This window comes from Sminthopsis crassicaudata, chromosome 5, assembly GCF_048593235.1.
Source record: "Sminthopsis crassicaudata isolate SCR6 chromosome 5, ASM4859323v1, whole genome shotgun sequence".
Lineage (NCBI taxonomy): Eukaryota > Metazoa > Chordata > Mammalia > Dasyuromorphia > Dasyuridae > Sminthopsis > Sminthopsis crassicaudata.
The window spans coordinates 194,736,767-194,758,487 of record NC_133621.1 but is presented as its reverse complement, the minus strand read 5'-3'; the positions used below and the strand labels follow the sequence as shown (position 1 = coordinate 194,758,487).

Sequence of the window (21,721 nt, the reverse complement as noted above, 5' to 3'; positions counted from 1 at the left end):
GAGAAGCCTCCCGGAGAGGAGTGTAGCCTCGAGAAAAGAGGGGGCTCCGGGGAGCCCCCTGCCTGCAGCCTGCCCCTCTCCCGCAGCCCCCCGCCCTTGCCCAAGCCCCCCGGCCCAGCAGAGTTCGGCACCCCTACCGCGTTCCACTCCGGGAGAGATGCCCTCGGTCCCCGCGGCCCCCCGGGGACAACGCGAGCATGGAGAAGTCGAGTAGCGAGGATTCTTCGATCCACCGGAGTCCATCTTTGGACAGCAAGGACTCGGACTTTGCCAAGCCCTCTTCCTCGGGCCGCCCCTTGGGCCGCGGCTTCACTGCGGGCGCCTTCTACGGTACCGCGGGCTCCCGAACCCGGGGCCAGAGCCACGCGGAAGCCGGAGTGAAGACGGACAAGTACAATGCCCCGAAGGGCAGCAAGTATGTGGTGTTTTACCTGGACCTCTCCTTTGTCTTCCTCCTAGAATTTAAGAAGTGCAACATGGCCAGAGGCTGCCTCTGCTGTTTGAAATACATGATGTTCCTGTTCAATCTGATATTTTGGGTGAGTACCTGCCCCTACTTCCCTCCTCTGCCTTTGCGTCCTGCCTCGGTCCGGGGCCGCTGCCCTCCCCACTCCCCTCCTCTGCTGCATTGCTTCTCTCTGAACAATGATGGTAAGTTTTTTTTTTTTTTTTTTTTTTTTAAATCCTTTCTACAGCCCTCCTCCCTTTTCCCTCCGTCCTCCCGGTGGGTGCTTTAATGGAGACTTAATTTACTCAGGTCTAGCTCTACTTGGCTTCTAGGGGAGATGGGATCTCTCTTTTTTTTTATTGGCTCTTGAAGTTTTCTGTCCTCTTTAAAAAGGGGGTGAAAAGATAGACTTAAGCTTAGGGAAGATACTTATTGGGACTTGAGTGGGGCTCTCAAGCATAGAAGGGGAGATGTATCATCTGTTCCCATTCTGGGACATTTTTATAAACTGGGGAACATTAGTGAACATTGATGCTGAAAAGATGAGCAAGTTGGTTTTTCCTGAGGTGGTGAGGGGAGGGTCATGCTTTCAAAGCTCATTTTTGACAGCATTTTGGGAGGTAGGGGAGGAAAGAGAGCTAGAAATGCAGATCCAAAGGCATTTTTGTTGGATGGAATTGAAAGCGTGCCCCTAGATTGTGGGGTCAGTGGGTCTTTGTGGCTCTGATGCATGCCCCGCGTTGAGTTTGTATTGCAGAGGAGGGAGAATAGTGGAAGGTGTGTGTGTGGGAGGGAGGGGGTGCTGCGATTGTGTGGTTCTGCTTTTGAGGGTTTGGAATGGATTCGGGTGGTGGAGCCAGCTGGCGGGAATCTCCTCTCATTGAGTCTCAGGACCTGGCAGAGGGAGAGAAAGAATCCCAGGGACTGCAGTGGTGTATGGGCAGCCTGAGCAGTGTCCATGGAAAGAAATAATTTTCAACCAAGGGTGCCAGAGTGGGGTGGGAAGATCTGGAATCACTCTGTAGTGCCCATGTGGTTATGAATAGAGATGTATTTAAGGAGAAAAAAAATCCCAGAGAGGCAAATTTGAAAACTTTCTCATATTCATGTTTTACTTCTCTCTCTCTCCTTGATCTCTACTGTTCTCTTTCTTCCAAATCCTCATCCCTTCCCCCCAACCCAGTGGAGGTCAGTGCAAATATATGATATTGCTCCAAGGTGGGTGTGTCTCCTCCTGTCTGCTAGAGCATATCAGCTGCCCAGGGTCCAGGATGATCGCTGGGGACATGGGAAAGTTAGTGCTGAGTTCATGGTCACGGGGCAGAGCTAAGTTAGAAGGGGATGGCTGTGCTTTGGCAGCCAGTATCTGTGTTGAACTGACCCACTTTTACTGAAATAACTTATGTGAGAGGGATGAGGAGGATGGAGGATTAAGGAGGCAGTGTGAGGGGTTGGGGGGAAACTCATTATCTATGCCTTATAGTGAGAAGAGCAGTGAACTGTGAATCAAGAGACCTGAGTTCTCAACTCATGAATTGAATTGTATGAAGTTAGACAAGTCATTTGCCCAGCCTTTCTTGGCCAAAAGTTTCCAAATATATAAAATGAAAGAGTTTGATTAGATAATCTCCAAAGTCCATTTCAACTCTTGACATTTTTTGCTTTTGTCTCCCTCCATTCACTGCAGGCTTCATTTAACAAAAGAGAATCCAAATTAGGATTGAAGCCAGTAGAACCCCTGAATTTTTGTTTTATCTTTTTTTCTGCAGAAATCATTGGTATGCTTGCCACCCTGTAGAAAGAATTGTCCAGAGTCATTTGGGTGGGTTTTCCCCAGAATATTTCTGGTGACTTAATCATGTGACACTGAGTCACAAAATTTTGACATTGAAAAGACCTCAGAGATGATACAGTCCAACTGGTATTTTAACGATAATCCCCTCTGTGAGATTTCCATTAGGTGGTCACTTGAAGACTATCAATGAGGAGGAATGGCTTGAGACAATCTATTCCACTTTTTCTTATATGAAGACAAACTCTGCCTCTATGATTTCTCCCAGTTCTGCCCTTTGGAGCCAAAACAGAACAAGTTGAAATCCTTCTATGTGACCAGGCTTGCAAGTATTTGAAAATGGCTCCCATGTTCCCAATAGTCTTTTAGTCTCCAAACTTAGCAGCTCTGGTTCTTTCAGTGGATTTTCTTATGTTTGCTCTTAAGCTACCTTAAGAGTTTCCTCTAAATGCTTTCTACTTCATCCATGTCTCTTGAGAAACATGGCACCCAGGACTGACCACAGTCCCCCCAGATATGATCTGACCATGGTAGAGTATTCCTTGCTCTGGGCACTGTTTCTTAATACAATCTAAAGGTTCAGATTTCATGGGAACTGTGGCAGAGATTTTTCTTCCTCTCTTCTCCTCTTTTTTTTTTTTTTTTTTGTTTTGTTTGTTTGTTTTGAATATCATAAATTTGTAGAATTCATTGACCATAAGAGCTGGAAAGGGACCTTAGAAGATCATTTGGGTCTTGTTAGCATTTTATCAAGGAGGCAACTAGGGTAAAATGGGGAACTTCTGGTAGCTTTGTAGCCCCCTTGTGGGCCAGTTCCTCCAATCAAATTTGACTCTTGCTGGGATCTGAGTAAGTCCCACATTGGTTGACACTTTTCTCATGTGTTCAGCTTTAAAAGAATGTCTTCTTGTTTCTTTATTTTACCCGAGCGTGCCAATCTCTCTGCCCATCTGTTTTGGTTCAAAGCATTTTGTATGCATGGGCAAAGGAGCAGGCATTGTGATTACTTTGGCCATCACAAAAGAAACAACTCTCTTGTGGATTCTCATCTGATTTTTCTTTTCTTTTTTTTTCTTTTTTTTTTTTTTTTTTTTTGATTTTTCTTTATATCTGGCTTGTTGTTCACTGGGTAACTCCTCCCCCACCTGCTGGCTGTATTTGGTATGGTCTTTTATGATTTCCCATTTTCCCAGGATACTAATGATCATAACTGGACACTTATATGGAGGTTTTCAGTTTCCAAAATGCTTTACTTACTTTTCCTTATTAATGATCTCATGAGATTGTACTTAAGATATTATTATCCCCATTTTACAAATTGAGGAAATAGTTGCTTAGAGAGATTTAAATGATCTGCCAAGGTTAACCAATGTAATCAAGCAAACTGAAAGCATTTATTAATCACCAACTAGTAATAACTGTGCTAAACCCTACGACTAGAAACCAAAATGAAAGTCCCTACCTTCAAAAAGCTTATATACTATTAAGGGAGGTAACATTCATGCAGAAATATATAAAAAATAAACATAAGGTGATTTTTTGGGGGGTGTAGCACTGGCAGCTGAGGAAAATCAAGAAAGATCTCAGCGGCAGAATTGGAATTTTTAAATTAATAGCTCTCCCGACTCCAAACTCAGTGTTCATTCCAGCATACCAGATGCTTCTTGGGAATCGGTTTGGGATGTATAACTTCATTTAGAATATTAAGTACCATAATGGGCAGGCCAGATGTAGGGATCTTCATCATATTTATCACCTGTGTTCCTAAGTTCCTTTTGTGAGAAGGCAGCTATTACTCTATGAACTACTTGTGGTAAAGTGGCAGAACAGATAAAGTGAATGGCACATTGGTATCCTCAGGAAATTAAAAGAGTGAGAGCAAGGCCATCTGTATCTTGATTGGATTATTCATGAAGCATTTATGGAAAGACATAGTCAAGAGTCACATAAGATGAGGTGTTGAGGAGTTGCTTTTGTGCCAGTGGAGGAGGTTATCCATGCTGATAAAATCAATCACAAGATTGCCATTAAGGCAGGATTTCTTCTTTTACTGTATTTAGAGATTCCTTTTCCCTCCTCACTTTCCTCTATTTTGCTTTGGCATAGGGACCAGCCAGGTCTGTCATTAAGGAAAGGGAATACACATACACAAATATTCATCTCCTCTCCTTCCCTCTTCCCTCCTTTTCTCTCTCTCCCTTCTCTCTCCCTCCCTTTTCTTCTCCCTCCCTTTTCTTCTCCCCTCCTTTCTCTCTCCCTTCTCTCTCCCTCCCTTTTCTTCTCCCTCCCTTTTCTTCTCCCCTCCTTTCTCTCTCTCCTTCCCTCCCTTCCCTTTTCTCCCCTCCCTTCTCTGTCCTCCTCCCCCTCCCTCTTTTTTCCTCCTTCCTCCCTCTTTCTTTCCTCCCCTCCCTCTTCTCCCCTCCTCTCCTTCTCTCCTCCTCTCCTCTCTTCCTCTTCTGTCTCTGTCTCTCTTTTGTGTCTCTGTGGGCCCCCCCCCATCTATCTCTGTCCCTCTCCCTCTCTTTCCCCCTCCCCTCTCCTCTTCTCTCCCTCTCCCTTCCTCCCTCCCCCACCACATTTCAAGTGTCTTGCATTCTCTGACTTGAATGCTTACTAACTTTATTTCTCTATGTAATTAAAACGTTTTGAGACTAAGTCATTATTTTTTGAAAGTATTCAAAGCACTGTGTAGCCTTTAAATACAAAGTATTAAAGATAAACTATTTTTGTAAATTTTTTTTTGCCTCGAGTGCTATAGGGAGATACATGGTAGGGGGAAAGGAATAGGATGTTATTCATGGGAAAGTGGGTCACTTCTTATTAAATTAAGAATAATTTCCTAAAGGAAGGGGTGCTTGAATATTAGGCATTGGGTTAACATGGAGGGGGGTCCAGGAAAAGGGAAGGTACTGTGGCAGAAAGGATTCATGGTTTGGTTTGGGAACAAAAAAAAAAAAAGTAGCAGAAGACAGGAGAGGAGAGACTAAGGCATCTCAAGCAGAGGATTGAGGTAGATGAGTTTGGTGTCCTTGTAGCTCTGAGCAGGGAATGCAAGCTCCGTTTTATTTCATTCAGAGCTTTGAAGTAAGAAAAACCAATAGAAGAGCTGATAGAGTAATAAGGAGGGTAGGAGAAAGATGTCATAGTGAAAAGATTATTGAACTTGAGTTTGGACTCTGCTGCTTTCTGTGGCACTGGGCAGGGTTTTTCTCTCTAAGCCTCTTTCCTTATGTATATAATGAAGGGGTTGGTCTAAATGTTTTCCCAAGAGTCTTCAGCTTTATCTCTGTGACTGATTCTTCTGGATTACCAGAAAGAAGGGAAATGTATTCATCAGTGGGAGCTTGCATTTGCAAGGATATGAATTCTATATTTGGGTTTGTAGCTTTTGGTCTTTTGGAAGGTAAGACAGAATTGGTGGATCTGGATGACCAACTATTATTACTTCTCTTTTTTCTCCTCCACCTCTTATTTCTGGAATGTGCAGCCTATACATTGTCTTAGGGCCCTGCCTCCCAGGACCAACTCCCTGAACAAATGGGAAAATACTGGCCAAGTTTAGGTATATATAGAAGGAAGGGAACTGAGTGTTTGAAATTCAACCAGTAGTTACTATTCTTTAAGTTTTCATTTCCAACCCCCCACCTCCAATCCCTCGTGCTTCCTGGCTCTCTGAGTCTTTATAGTGTAGGTGAGGAACAGTCCTGGCTCTTGGAGCTCAGTGGTTGTCAGACCCATTGGAAGGATTTCTCCCAGTAATGGGAATTACTCTAATTTTTTTCCTTGGGGTCTAACAGGATTCTGAATCTCCCCCAGGACCATCTGGCTCTGCTCTTCCTGCTCAGAGTAATTGAGTCTGAGCCTGGAGTCTTAAGAGGTGGCTTAAGGTATTTAAATATTCCTATGTGTGTGGGGGGGTAGGGCTTGAAGCTAGAGGGGCCTTTCTTTGAACACCCGGGACTTATTGTCAAGGTTTAAGAAGTGGTAAGTTGAGATCTCAGCCCAATTGTTTCTAACCCAAATCCAATGCAGGTCTATTAGTGAGTGGAGTGGAAAGGAGTGGGGAGCAGCATATGGGTAGCACATTTGCCACTTGGAATAATATTGACTATATATTTCAACTTAGAGATGTCCATTCACTTTAAATTATAGTTGGCAGCATAATGCCATTCTGACCTTATTGGAAAGTCTATATTCCTCCTAGATTTTTTCCTTTATAAAGGCCAATTAGCCAAGGAAGCACAATCTAAGATGTCTGTCCAGCTAGGTTAACTTTAATATAGGGCTTATGAGTGAGTGGTCCTGTCATGTGTAGCTTGTTTAGTCATTTCAATTCTTTGTGACTCCATTTGGAGTTTTCTTAACCAAGGTACTGGAATGGTTTGCCATTTCCTCCTTTAGTCTAAGGAACTTGAGGAACTCAGGAAACTGAGGCAAACAGGATTAAGTGACTTGCCACACAGCTAGTAAGTATCTCAGGTCAGATTTGAACTCAGTTCTTCCTGATTCCAGTTTGGTGGTCTATTTACTTTGCCTCCTAGCTGTTTTTATGATTTGATTAACTTCATTCAATTGGGGTCAGGTCTCTTTTCTCTATCTTCTTGGCCTGTTTTTCCTATTTATATGTTTTTGCATGTGGACTTGCTTAGTAAGTGTTTTCTGGCCAGTTGAGTATGTGTATCCATTGTCTCCTCAAGTGGACTACAAATGCATTAGTAGCTGCTATTGGAATTTTTTCTTCATTTTGTTTCTCTGCCTACTCCTTTTCAGTGTCTAGTGCTAGTTGGGTATCTTTAGTATTATTGACTGTTTTCATCCCCCGAAAAGGTGATTATGGGAAGAAGGCACCCTCTTTTTCTGCACATATTCCCTCTTCTTTTTCACAAAGACAAGGGCAGAACAAAAGAATACAGGCTAAAACTGGCAGCAAGACAGATTTAGACGAGAGGTCATACATGCTGATTATCCATATTTTGAGGCTTTGGAATGGTTAACCAGTGGTTGTGGATTCTTCTTCTCTGGAAGCTTTTTAGGGCAGAGTCTTATATGGAATGGATTATCCATGGCCCAATTTAGATGGGATGAGGAATGCTGCAAATTTTTTGAGATCCTCAGGATAAACTAACTGGGGAATGATAGCACTGTATTAGCTTCCCCTCCAAAGCATGAAAAATTAAACTTCCTTGTCTTAATATCTATTTTTAAATCATGTCAGAGCCAGCATTGATGTCAGTCAAGAAGGGTGGGGGAAGGAAAAAAAAGAAACTCTAGCTAAAATATGGCAAATGGGTATCTCTGTTTTACATAGGAGATTCCGTGGGTTTCAAGATAAGATACTATCCAGTTGCAGGAAATTTCTCTATTCTCAATATAGTAAGCCCATCTCCCAAATTCTCCTTGCTCTGTGCTTTAGTGGGATTGGTAGACAGTATTTTGTGCCTCAGGGCCTTTTGTAGCATATTGGATATTGGAGTCTTAATTGGATATGTTATTTTAGTTAAAAGATATTTAGAAGCATAGTTAGACATTGGGAAGGGAATAACACTAACAACAATAGTGAACATTTACATTGCACTAGACTTTACATACATTTTCTCATTTGATCTTTACAATGACCCTGTGAAATAAGTGTCATGTATTTTAGAAACAAAGAAACTGAGTATTAGACAAGGTAAGTGATTTGCTAGAGGGGTCATGAAGACATTCTAGGCAGGATTCAAACCCAAGTCGTTGGGACTGCAGATCGAGTGCTGTATCTATCAGACTATTCTGTCTTTAAGATCATCTTAGTAAGAGCTCCTTATTTTAAATGTCACAGGGGCATGGGACTGACCACTCCTACTCTAGTTCCTCTTGGCTTTCATACTGAGTATAGGTATATTTTCTCATTTTCTGAGCTGACTGGCTCATTCTTACCTGTCTTCACATTCTTAAGTTTTTATATTCTCTTTGGAGCTAAGTAATAATTCTGTTTGAAGGACTATGCCCTCTCTAGTTAATATTTTAGTTTTGGAGCCCTGTCTTGTCTGTTTTAATTTACACAAATCAGTCACTTACAATAACATCACTTTAAGGTCTTAGTTATTTATTTTTATTTACTGTTGTAAGGCAAAACAACACCACCAAAACCCAATAACAGCTCAGGCACTAATATATTAAGGCAAGTTCAGGAATAATAAATTAATCATAATCCATGCATAAACCTAGGTTATTATTTTCCCCACAATGTATTCATTATCTGGGGATAGTAGACATAAACTTAGAAAAATCTAGTAGAGAAACATATCAGCGAAGAAAATCCATATGATTGTGATTTTTCATTTTTGTAAGTTTTGTTCTGATAAGCCCTGAATGTATCCTGTGGGTCCAGCCATTTCATAATCTTTAAAGAGGTTCAACTTAAAATTTGAGCCCCTAACAATTGCATTTCTTCATTCTTGAATCTCTAGTAACTAGTTTTTAATTAAGACAAGTTTTTTTTCTGCTCTTTTAGTTTATTAAACTTCATTTACAAAAGGGACACCATCCTATATCCAGTACAAATTTGAACTTTTGTGTTTATGGAAGTTTCTTTTCTGACCCTTTTGCAACCAAACTACTCCCAGCCTATCTGAAAACTGAGTTTCTTTATACAGTAAATTTGGCAGTTTAAAAAAAATTAAGTTAAAGTTCTTTTTCTAGTCCTTTTAGGCTCCAAGCAATTCATCTATGGGAGAGGTAAATATTGTCCTTTATTAGTTGATTTTATTTTTCTGCAGGCAAAAGTTCTTAAGCTCCCTTTCGAATTCTGACTACTCTATAGGAAAGGGCAGTACTTTACTTACTCATTTATTTAAAAGCCTTTTATTTTCAAAACATATACAGAGTTTTCAACATTCACCCTTGCAAAACCTTATGCCCCCAATTTTTTCTTCTTCCCTTCCCTTTACCCCTCCCTTAGATAGCAAGTAATCCAATATATGTTAAACATGTGCAATTCTTGTATAAGTATTTTCACAGTTATCATACTACACATGAAAAATCAGATCAAAAAGGGGGAAAAAATGAGAAAGGAAACAAAATGCAAACAACAACAAAAAAAAGTGAAAATAGCATGTTGTGATCCACACTCAGTCCCCACAGTCCTTTCTCTGGGTGCAGATGGCTCTCTCTATCACAAGATCACTGGAACTGGCTTGAATCACCTCCATGTACATCAGAAATGATCTTGCCGTTGCCATGTACAATATTCTTTAGGTTCTGTTCACTTCACTCAGCATCAGTTCATGTAAGTCTCTCCAACTTTTTCCGAAATCATCCTGTTGATCACTTCTTATAGAATAATAATACTCCATAACATTCATATGCCATAGCTTATTCAGCCATTCTCTAGTTGATGGACAAATACTCAATTTCCAGTTCCTTGCCACTACAAAAAGGGCTGCTATAAGCATTTTTGCACATGTGGGTCAAAAGGGCAGTACTTTAAAAGCGAAAGTATGTTACTTGTAGATGAGAAAATTGAGGTCCAATTAAATGACCTTCCCTTATGGTCATTGACTTCTTCTGGGGAGATAGGAATTACCCCCCCCCTTTCTCTTGTTGCTTTATTTTGGAAGAAGAAATAAGGGAAAAGGCAAAGAATAAGTCCTCAAAAGTAAGAGCAAGTTAGTATGTTTGCTTGCTTTTATAGACAATAGAAAGGGTAGCCTTCCCTGACAAGAGTTCGTCCTTCTGTATACTGTTAACACATTTATTATGTATGGGATTGCCTGTCATCTAGGGGAGGGAGTAGAGGGAGGGAGGGGAAAATTTGGAAAAGTGAATACAAGGGATAATGTTGTAAAAAAAAATTACCCATGCATATGTACTGTCAAAAAATTATAATTATAAAATTAATTAAAAAAAAAAGATTCGTCCTTCTGAACCTCATTCAGGATTCCTTATGTTTTCTTAGCAAGACATTTATTTATTTGTTAAAAATTTATTTTATCTTTTAGCAAGACATTTCTTGGGGAAGTCCCTTTCATATGCTTCTAAACCTTTCATACCCTTTGATCTCTTCAGGTTAATTGGGGTAACTTAGATTAGTCTCCAGTGTCTCTAAGCACTCCCTCCAGTTGAATATTTACTCATCAAATTAAACTTCATATTTATGTTATTTAATTTTATCTGCAGCAAGGTAATCCTACTCCTACTTAATCAATTCTCTGTCCCACCCTATTTTCCACAGCAGCTGTTCCAAACCTCTTCTGAAGGAGTTTCTGTCCTGGAAAAATCAAGGTTTTTCCAGCCCCTTCTTCTCTTTTCATCTCTCATCCCTCTGACGTCATTCCCTACTATCTTCTCCTTCAACTTTGACTGTGATGAAGAAATGACTTTTTTTTTTTTGCTAAAATTTTTTTAATAGTTTTTTACTTTTTCTGAATACATGTAAAGATAATTTTCAACATTCACTTCTACAAAACCTTTTGCTTCAAATTTTTCTCCCTTCTCTCTCCCTAGCAAACAATCTAATTAAACATGTGCAATTCTTCTAAACATATTTCCATATTTGTCATGTAGCACAAGAAAAATCAGATGAAAAGGGAAAAAAAACACGAGGAGGGAAAAAACAAGCAAAACAACAATAAAAAAAGATGAAAATACTATGCTTTGATCCACATTCAGATTCTATATGCAGATGTCACTTTCCACCTAAGTCTGTTGGAATTGTTTTGAATCATCTCTGTTGAAAAGAGCCAACGATGACCCTTCTTTTTTCCAAGACCAACCATTCTAATGTCATCTTCTCTAGCAGATTCTCCACTATCATTCCCACTCTCTTCCTATCTACTAATTCATTTCTTCTTGTCTAAAATTCTGCCTAGGTTTCTCCCATCCTTAACCCTCATTTGATCCTCCCACATCTCTACTTAATCTTATCCCATGTCTCTTCTTAGCTTCTTGGTCAAACTCCTTCAAAAAGCCATCTTTAAAAAGGTACCTTCACTCTGTTGCTCCTCATTCTAATAATGTCTTTTCTGATTACCAGTGATTATTTCTCCCTCTAATAGCACTTATTGGTCAGTGAGACTTGTTACTAGAGGTTTTGCTACTCTGTGATAGATAATTTTTTTAAACTATAGCAAATCATTAAATTCATAAAATGTAAGCATGGAGGGGGGTTTATGATCTTTATTGATGTATTGATGTTGATATTTTATCAATACAGATAAAATCACAAATTATTGAGATGTTGAAATATATCATACTTGTTTTTTTTTTCCTTTTTATTCCATGTGCTTAGAAAAGGACTATGGTTAGTAGGTTGATTGATTAGCAAATCAGATCTGACTTGTGTAGACTGACTAGGAACTTAGAAATGATCCTTCCATTGGTTTGTGAAGTTCTTTTTTGTTCCAATGATGACTCCTTGAAATTTTTTTTATTAAAAATATAGGAAGAAAAAATGAGATGAAAATTAAAAAAGTTCTAGTTTGGAGAAAGATGAGAAAAAAAGAAATGGAGACAAAAGGCTGGAAAGAAAATTGGAATGGGAAAAAAGTACTATTAGAATTCTTACAGAAAATGAGTGAGTTGCTAGTTTAATCTGAGACAAGGCAACATGTATCAAAAGTTGCCAGTCTGAATAGCATAAAACCTAAAATAAAGGGAGCTAGGTATAAGATTCATTTTTGGGACTTATGAAACCTGTGCCCAAGATTATTTGTCCTTCCAGATCCCTGGATGCCTCTTTTACACCTGAGGTATTTCCCAACTCAGGCCAGGGAATGCCTTTTCCATCAGCACATGGATGTAATGACATCTGTTAAGAGGTGGGATGGAAGGAAAGCTGGATTATGAGATGAATACTACCACTTTTCTGAATAACACAAAGAAATCTAAGGACAGAACATGGGCTAGATATGGGGCTAGTAGGAAATTAGGCTCTTTGGGGTTAATTTGCTGGAATGATTTCTTTTTATCTCTCATCTAGGCTAGCTCACATCTGAACCTACTGTTTTTGTTTCTGATGGGAGAATGTGTTCCCTGATGTCTAAAATATAATTTCTCGAAGGATCTAAAGCTTCTTAAAAGTTTTTAATTATGAATTTGACCATTAATGAATATGAACATTTCAATATAAGAAAAAACAGAAAAAGGAAGTTATATTAGACTGTGAACTTCTATCACATAGGTTTTAAAAAGTATTAAATTTAAAATGATAGTAACAAGCACTAATTAATAATTTATCAATTATTAATAATTAATAATAACTTGAAGCACTAATTAATATTTTTTGGTGAATATTGTTGAATAAAGATAATTCTGTAGTTGGCAGGTTAAGTTACTTACAGTTTTTATTAGACCATTTGCCAGTCAGGAGACAGTCTTTGCAAGAATTTATTGAGGTTGAGGAGAGCAAAGAATTCATTTATTTATTTATTTATTTTTACAGCACAATATGGAGGAAGGAACATTTCATTCAAGGACAATGAGTGGTGGAATGTCTTTTGGGGTTTAGATTTTCCTGAGTACAAAAATTGGGGCATCTTGTAGTTGGTGAAGCAAGGAAAAAAAAAAAATAGATAGTTGCTGAGGCAAGCAAGGCATTTAAGAATATGTGGCAATTGAATAAAAATTTAAACTTGCTTTTATAGGGATCTATTGATAGAAAAGTTGAAATGTTGATAAGATAAGTAGTAGTGCTACTGAAATAAGTATATAATATATGATGTATTAAGTGCATTTTGTATATGTTATGTGGGTATACCTGTAGAGAGTCCTAGTTTGGTCATGTATAGCTAGTGCCTCTCGATGATCAGTTTGAGAAGACTTTAAAGGGATATTTGGGGACCATTTGAAGTATAAAAGATAGACAGCTTGTTGAACTGAGAAATGGATGCCATTCCATGACTATTTATACAACTTGGACACATGGTGGCAGAATCACTGGGCTAGGGAATGTCAGCAGAGTAGGATATAATTCATTCCTTTGCAATAGAAACTCTCCTAAGGAAAGGGGAGTTGCTCAAGTGAATTTACGTCAAAATACCAGATTTGGTGAGTCTTCCGGTTTCTTTGGGATGCCAAAACCTATGGAATTGAAACAAAATAAGGAAATTGAATGCAAGAGTGGAAATTGAACATAGAAAATGAATACCTGATTAAGAAACGGAGAAAAAAAGCTGACTGATTTAATTTGTCTTCCAAAAGCTTTGGTCTTTAATGATAGCTGTGTGAATTTTCTCTCCTTGACTTATGTGGACATTTTGGCTAGATCTGTGGACATCTCCACATATCTCCCTCTGACAAGGCTGTTAAGGATCTCATACTAATCTCTGGTGAAATGGAAAAGTCTAAGTCAATCAGTTATCATTTATTAAGCACCTACAATGTATCAGACACTGTACTGTGTCTGGATTCAAAGGAAGGCAAAAGCTGGTCACTGCTTCCAAAGAAATAAGATGACACAGTAAATTGGAGGTTATCATCAGAAGGGAAGAATTACTGATTGGGAAAAGCCTCTTTTAGAAGGTGAGACTTTAGTGGATCTTGAAGGAAGTTAGGAAAGCCAGGAAGGTAGAGGTGGGAAGGGAGGGGGACAAGCAGTGAAAATGCCTGAAGTTAGGAGATAAGCTATCTTGAGTGATGAATAACAAGTAGCATAGTATCACTGAATTGCAGAATATGTGGTAGGTAGACTGTAAGATATAGGGAAATTGGAAAAATAGAATGGGGAAAGATTATAAAGGGTTTTCTAAGCTAAATAGAAGATTTTACCTTTTATGTCAATCAATAGGGAGCTACTAGAGTAGGGAGAAATAGATAGGAAGACAGATAGACATAGACAAGTGTTTTAGGAAGATTACAGTTGAAGAAGACAGTTGAGTGTAGGATTGATAGATATGAGGCATGGAAAATGACTAGCAAATTCTAGGTAAGTGGCTGTGTCAAAGAAGAGGAGAATATGTATGTGAAAAATATATTAAAATTTTTTTTATTATAGCTTCTTATTTGCAAGATATATGCATGGGTAATTTTTCAGCCTTGACCCTTGCTGTTCCAACTTTTCCCCTCTCCTAGAAGGCAAGTAGACCAATACATGTTAAATATGTTAAAGAATATGTTAAATACAATATATGTGTACATATCCATACTGTTATTTTGCTGCACAAGAAAAATCGGACTTAGAAATAAGGTAAAAATAACTGAGAAGGAAATAAAAAATGCAAGAGGACAAAACCAGAAGGAGTGGAAATACTATATTGTGGTCCACACTCATTTCCCAGAGTTCTTTCTCTGGGTGTAGCTGGTTCTATTCATTACTGCTCTACTGGAACTGATTTGGTTCATCTCATTGTTGGAGAGGGCCACGTCCATCAGAATTGATCATCATACAATATTGTTGTTGAAGTATGTAATGATCTCCTGGTTCTGCTCCTCTCATATGTGAAAAATATTACAAAAATAAAATAAACTGGACTTGGTCAGAGAGATTAGGGAATTTAGAATATTTAGGTTGTGAGCATAGACTTCTAGGAGGAGGATTGTATCTCAACAGTAATAAGGATATTAGTAAGGGAGGATTTGAAGGAGAAAGATAATGAATTTCGTTTTGGACATTGAGCTCAAAATGTCTAAAAGACATCCATTCTAAGATATCTAGTAGGTAATTATAGATTTCAGCATAGAAATTAAGAGATTACGGCTGAACAAATAAATTTGAGAATCATCTGCATAGAGATGATAATTGAGTCTATAGAATCTGATGGGATCACCAAGTTATAGAGGGAGAAGGAAAGAGGATCCAGGACAGATCCCTGGAAGGCATTTATGGTAAACAGACCGAGAATACATCTTTAATAATAGTGGTGAGGATAAGATGTAGAGGAATCATGAGCTTCCAGGTATGCTAAGATCTGGGCAGTCTATAGATTGGTAAAGTTTGGGAAACTTTTTATGGACTAGTAGATTCAGTAAGCCTATCAGCATAATACTTTAAGGAAAATGAATTTGGTAGTGTTATCCATCTTAAGTCACTTTGTACCCCAGACAGTGAATTCTAGGCTTGAGGATAAATTGCAGAATAATGAATGATTCCCTTCTATGGAGACATTCTTCAGGGAGTTTCCCTGGGCTGTAGGGAATGATGTGTTGGCTTCTAAATCAGAATGACAGCATGTCAGACTGATGAGGTCTATCTATGCAGAAAAACTTTGTGATGCTTATTAGGTTTAGGCTTACCATTGAGGCCATTTACCTGAACAAGACTTCTTTCCAGATTCAAAAGAAACAATATCTATATAGCTGGTAAGGACTGGGAGAATAAAATGTCCTGTTTTATTTTAATATTTAGTGCATAGAGTGTAAAGGATTGGAAGGAGTCTTAGAGATAATCTAATTCAGTAGTTCTCAAAGATTTTGGCCTCAGGATCCCAAAACATTCTTAAAAATTATTGAGGAAGTCCTCCCCTCTCTCAAGAGTTTTTGTTTTTATAAGTTATCTGTATCAATATTTACCAAATGGAAATTAAACAGATTAATATTATTGTGAAAATAGTAATGATTTTTGTGGACCTCCTGAAAGGATCCTTAGCATCCATGGGTCTTGGTTTTGTCACCAGTTAATTATATGACTTTGGGCAAGTGTAGTCCCTGAGAGACCACTAATTTTGAGAATTATTGATCTAGCTAAACCTCATTTTATAGCTGAGGAAATAAACTGAGGCACAGAGAAAGGATTTGGCTTAAGGATATAAAGCCAGCTAGTGGTAGGTCTGGAATGAGAACCTATGTCTCTTGGTTTTAATTCAGTGCCACAACTATAGTCCAGAAAGCTGCCTCAGTACTCTGCCCAGCCTTTTTCTTTAATTTTCTTTCTTGTTGTCCCTTTCTTTTGTCCCTCTGAATCCTTGAATCCAGTTGGAGAAAGAATATAAAGAATGCTCTGCTTTTTTGAAATGCTGCTCTTTGCAGAACTGCATCTCCAAATAAGAAACTGTGGGAAGAATGTTGACAATATTCTGAAGAAAGATGATTAGATTTTTCTCTTTCCCCACTCCTTCCCTTAATGTAATGACAGTCACATCTAGAAACAATTTGGACAACCTCCACATAGTAGTTCATGTTAATCTTCGTAACACTAGGTGTAGTTTCCAGGGGCCAAAGGCTAATTGCTACTGTTTATTCCCTTACAATATCCTTCTGATGTTCCCCAGAGTAAAAAATTGCAGATTACCTATCACAGCAAATTCCCAGCTTGCTCAAAGCTGCACCTGCAGCATGTGCCATAGTAATAAGTGCCATTGAATGAGAAGTCAAGAGCTATGAGTTCTGAGGGTCAGTCAGAGCTAAGAAGGACCATAGAAGTTTATAGGTTCTGTAGATGGAAAGGACCTTTGTGGTCATTTAATTCAACTGAATAATTTTATTTTTGTTTTGTTTTCCCATCACCTTCATTTCTGAATGCATTTTTTCTGTTCTCTTCTCAAAGAGGCACCACTTATTACAAAGAATAAAAAGGAAACAAAATCACATTAGCAAAATGAAATCCATCAATTCCCTAACCCGAGTCCCCCTTCTCTGCAAAGGACAACTGCATTTTATAGATAGGAAACTGAAGCCTGAAGTGACTTGGCCCAAGAACAAAGAAATAATTGAGGTCCTGGTTTTGTCACTGATTAGTTGTATGACTTTGGGCCATTATCTTAATGCCTCAATTTCCTCATCTGGATAGTGAAGAAGTTGTTCTACAGCATCTATTATATTTTTTTTGCCCTCTTTCTTTCTGAATAACTGAATGTATTTGAGAGACTGGATTTTCCTCATATTCTGTTTTCAACAATTTTTAGACGAAGAGTCAGGGATCATAGGGAAAGTGTCATCTAGTCCAACTTTCACATTTTTTGACTGATGAAACTAAAGCCTTTCTGTTTAGAAAATAATGAAACTAAGGCCTAGACAGAAGGAGTTACTCCATGCAGAGTATAGAGTAAATTTGACTTGTCATTATACTCAAGCAGCCTAACCTTCATATCACATGTAAATTGTTTTCCATGTCTAAAATACTCTTCTTTCCCAACCATTCCCTACCTTCACCCCTTCAAATACTTCTAATCTTCATTTCTCTGTTGGCATCTTTCTTCCTTCAAGGTTTAACTAGTAAACTAAATAGTAAACTAAAATACTTTTTAAATGTTTTATTTATTTATATAAAACTTCCCCTCCTTATTTAATATTTCCCCCAGTTACATTTAGAACATTTTTTAACATTTGTTTTTAAAACTTTTGAATTCCAGATTCTTTCTCTGATTCCCACCTCCAGTCCCCATTAAGAAACCACATATGAAGTTATGCAAAACATTTCCATAATAGTCATATTGTGAAAGAAAACAGATCTCCCAAAAAAACCCTAAGAAAGAGAGAGAGAGACAGAGAGACAGAGACACACACACACACACACACACACACACACACACACACAGAGAGAGACAGAGAGAGAGAGAGAGAGAGAGAGAGAGAGAGAGAGAGAGAGAGAGAGAGAGAATGAATGAGAATAATGAGTGCTTCAATCTGTATTCAGACACAATCAGTTCCTTCTCTGGGTATAGACAGGATTTTTCATCATAAGTCCTTCAGAGTAGTCATGGATCATTGTATTGCTCTGAGAATAAGGTGCTGCCTTCCAAGATATCCCAGCTTGAAAACCGTTCCTTCCTTGATTCTCTCAAACCATCTTTTTTCCATCTTACATACAGATAAGTGATTCACTACGAGTTCCTCATTCCATCTCGTCTATAGTACTTCTTTTCCACTATATCACAGACTTCTTGAAGGCAAGGGCTACATCATTTTAAAATCTTTGTATCTCTACTATATTGCAGGTAATAAGTGTTTAAGAAATGTATTTTCAATTGGCTTTCAGTTTATATATCAGTTGTATATTATTCATTTAATGTGACTTGAATTGAAAGGGAGTGTCTAGATTTGTGATACAGTAGTGTTTTTATATCATATGTATACATTCATACTGTATAAGACATTGGGATCACTTATATAACCAATATATAATATATCAATGAATGTACCTATAATTTTTATATAGGGAGTGATGTATTGGAGTGAAAAAAGCTTCCATTAGTCAAAAACCATTAAGGTTTTCATTTCAGTTCAGTTGTGAACTTGAGCAATTTGATTTACTTTTCTGGGCCTCACTTTCCTCATCTGTAAAATGATTGAACTGAATGATCCGTGAGGATTCCCCCAGCTCTGACAATTCAGTGCTTTTTGAAATATTGCTACCAGCACATTGCTATGTCCATTAAACTGCGCTGCTTTTCATGTTCTTACATTAATTGCGGGTTAACTGTGCCAAAGTATGAAACACAAACTGTTGCAATTGGCAAGCATTCATTCCTTCAACAACTTACTCTTTTGTATAGCTTATTCATTAAATGCCTACTAAATTCACGACATTTTGATTCTAGGTTCTTTTATTTTTCTATTTGAAAACCAAATTATTATTATTATTATTATTAATGAGAACATAGCATAAAAATCCAAATCAGTCTTGTTAATTAGCTACCAAAAGCACCAGGCACTTCATCTACATGGAACAAATGATAAAGATATAAAATACATAGCTGCACAAGCATCAACGTCTATCTGGAATGTAAGTTAAACTTTGTCCAGCTAAAATGCCCCCAGTCTGACATGTCCTTTTCTGATCCATGAGCCTCATCTTTCCCATTAAGGAAAATCATCCTCGTGGCCCCATTTCTCAGTCTGTCAGTGGCAGAAATGCCAGGTCTTTGTGTTTTTAAAGCTTCCTAGGGGATGGACTAGTGAAGAGGAAAAATTCGCATAGCTAGTGGTGACAGCACTGGTTTCAGCACTGTCTTCCCTACCTCAGTACCTCTCAGAGGGCCATCAAACCTGATCAGTAGGTAATGAGGGGGTGGGCTGCTTTATTAGGCACCCTCACTAGAACAGAAAAGATCAACTCTGTGTTTGACATGCTGGCTGCTCGCTGCACTGTGGTGGCTCTGCTCTGAGAATGGGTTATTGTTAGAAGCCTTAATGACAATTGTTCTGATTCCTCCCTCTGGCGTTAATCATTAGAAATAGATATATCTTTTTTCTCCTCCCTCCTAGCTTCCAGAACAATTTCTTCTCAGTTCTGTTTTACCATAGGTCTTTCATGAATTCTTCCTTTCTCCTTCCCCCTCCCATTCCTCCTGCTACACCCCGTCATACACTTACACCCACACATCCCTCCCACATTCGCACTCCCCTCCCCCCAACTTCTGTTACTTCTATTTGGATCAGCCTTCTCTCCTCCATGGTATTGGCCCTATTTCCTACTTCCAACCTCATTCACTGATCATTCCAGTTTTTATCCCCTTCTGCCACTATTCTGTCAATAATCAATAATCTAGTGACTCAAAAGATATAAATTAGGTTTTAGTTTGTATGTTATTTATTTGATATATTAGTGTAGGAGGGATCTTCATTGTTCTCAGTGCTGGTTCCTTTCTACACATATCTATCCACTCTTCTCTCCTTTCACCTCTGAGGTTGATTTGGCCTGGAGAATACCTGTTTGTTCCTCTCCTTGACCGTAATCCTGAGCTTTCCTTGCAGCATTCCTCTTAGCTGTACTTCCAATCCAATTCAATGAATATCGAGAGCCTTCCTTGTGTAAGATACTAGGAAGACAAAGACTAAATTGAAGTAGTTTCTGAACTGAAGGAACTTTAGTTGTAATTACATTTCCACTGGACCTGCACCCCCAATGTCTTCTCTCTCCCCCACCTCCCCCATATCACCTGTTTCTATATCTATTACTTTTTGTATCCTGCCTCTTTAAAAAAAAAAAATCTCCTCCCATCTTTCGCTCTCTTTTCCTTCCCTGTCCTGATATACTATTTTATCATTATTATATCATTTGACATTCACAGTGATCTTTTGAATTATGTATTTCACTTACAATTGGATACTGGGTCTTAGAGACAAGTTAAGTGACTGGTCAAGAGTCACCTGACTATGAAATGATAGGGCCAGAACTAGAACTCAGATTTTTGGATTCCCTAATGCAGGGCTTTTGCTAGTGACTCTTATTTGAACTGGCTGCCTTTATTAGATTCTGAGGATGATTCCCCTTTGTTGGATGTCGTTTCCTGGGTTCTTAGAGAAATTCTAAACTGGACTATGGAACATACTATGTTTGAGGTCTAGTAAGGACTGGCCACTACTACAGTGTCACTGACCCTGGAAGGTTGTTACCCGCTGGTGACTCTGGATTCTGAGAATAGATCTCCAAACAGTTGATCAACAGTTCAGGGAAATGCCAGGAAGGAGAGATGAAGGGGATCAGAAGGTTAGGCAGAAATAGATGCCAAAGGATTCTTTCTGTTACTATTTCTTTCTGAGAAGCAGTATAGTACATTTAAGAACATTTAACTTGGAGTCAGGAGTTCTGGATTCAAATCTTGGTTGTGACATTTAAGAAATACCTTCTAACCAAATTCTTATGATCCTGAGTCAAAGACTCACGGAAATTATCTGAACAATCTAGAACATCTAGAGCTTATTCTCACTTCCGTATTTGCTCCCATTTCTTTTTGTCTGTGCCTCAGTTTTCCTCATCAGTCCAATGAAGGAGTCATTTGCAGTGTACTCTGATCCTTTTCTGTCCTCATTTCTAAGGTTATGGTTAGGACAGAGAAGAACTGACTTGCTATGTGCTTTAGAGATTCTCAGAAAGGGGAGAAAGAAAATTGAAGTACATATTTTATTTGCTTGGAGGAATGTCAATTTTTAACCATAGATGAGCATGGATCTAGATCCCATGTTTTATGACTTGGAGATAAGGCTTGCCAAAATGTCATTTTAAAATTAGGGCCAAATAAGAGAAACTACCATGCTTTACATTTGTGTCATTGGTGTCTTTAATCATGTATAGCCTAAGTGAAGTATAAATGTAACCCAAGTTTGATTGTGGGATTCATTCTGCGTTTTGGCTTGGCCTTAGAAGTAGAAAAAGGGGAAAGGAAAAAGGAGTGTGTATGAACAGGAAAAGAGAGTAATGATGAGTCATTTTTTGTATACAATTCTAAACCACCTCCTTCTAAATTCATTGTGTTTTTGCTATCATTCACCCAACCTTGCAATGTTTTTGCAACTTTGGGATTTCTTTTCTTTCCTCACCTTCAACTCTTAAATCTAATTAGTTACCAAAATCTTTTGCTTTAACCTCTGCTTGGATTGCTTGCAAGAGCTTCTTAACCGGTTCCTTCTCCTTTATATTGCCTCCAGAATAATAATTTACATAGTCATGTATTTTCTGTATTTAAAAACATGTTATATGTCTACCTATTGTCTACCAAGTAAATTCATATTCTTTTACCTGTTTGTTATTCAAGGCTCTCCATCTGTGTCACCCTCCCTTTGTCTTCTTTCCATGTCCTTTAGGATCTAGGCAAACTGGACTACTTGATGTTATATGAATACACACC

At 38.4% G+C, this 21,721-nt stretch overlaps 1 protein-coding gene across 5 annotated transcripts in view; it reads left to right on the top strand.

Annotated features, from left to right (window-relative positions):
• The window catches only part of TSPAN9 (tetraspanin 9), a 243,067-nt gene that overhangs the window by 132,686 nt on the left and 88,660 nt on the right, over positions 1 to 21,721 (top strand). For 4 of the 5 annotated variants that reach the window (XM_074269262.1, XM_074269263.1, XM_074269260.1 and 1 more), the window contains one exon: positions 460 to 539. In XM_074269262.1, coding sequence (XP_074125363.1) covers positions 477 to 539 — 63 coding nt within the window. In that variant the 5' untranslated portion in view covers positions 460 to 476. Of the gene's footprint in view, positions 1 to 28; positions 540 to 21,721 lie in introns of those variants that run through there. The other variant, XM_074269264.1, reaches the window with a different exon arrangement.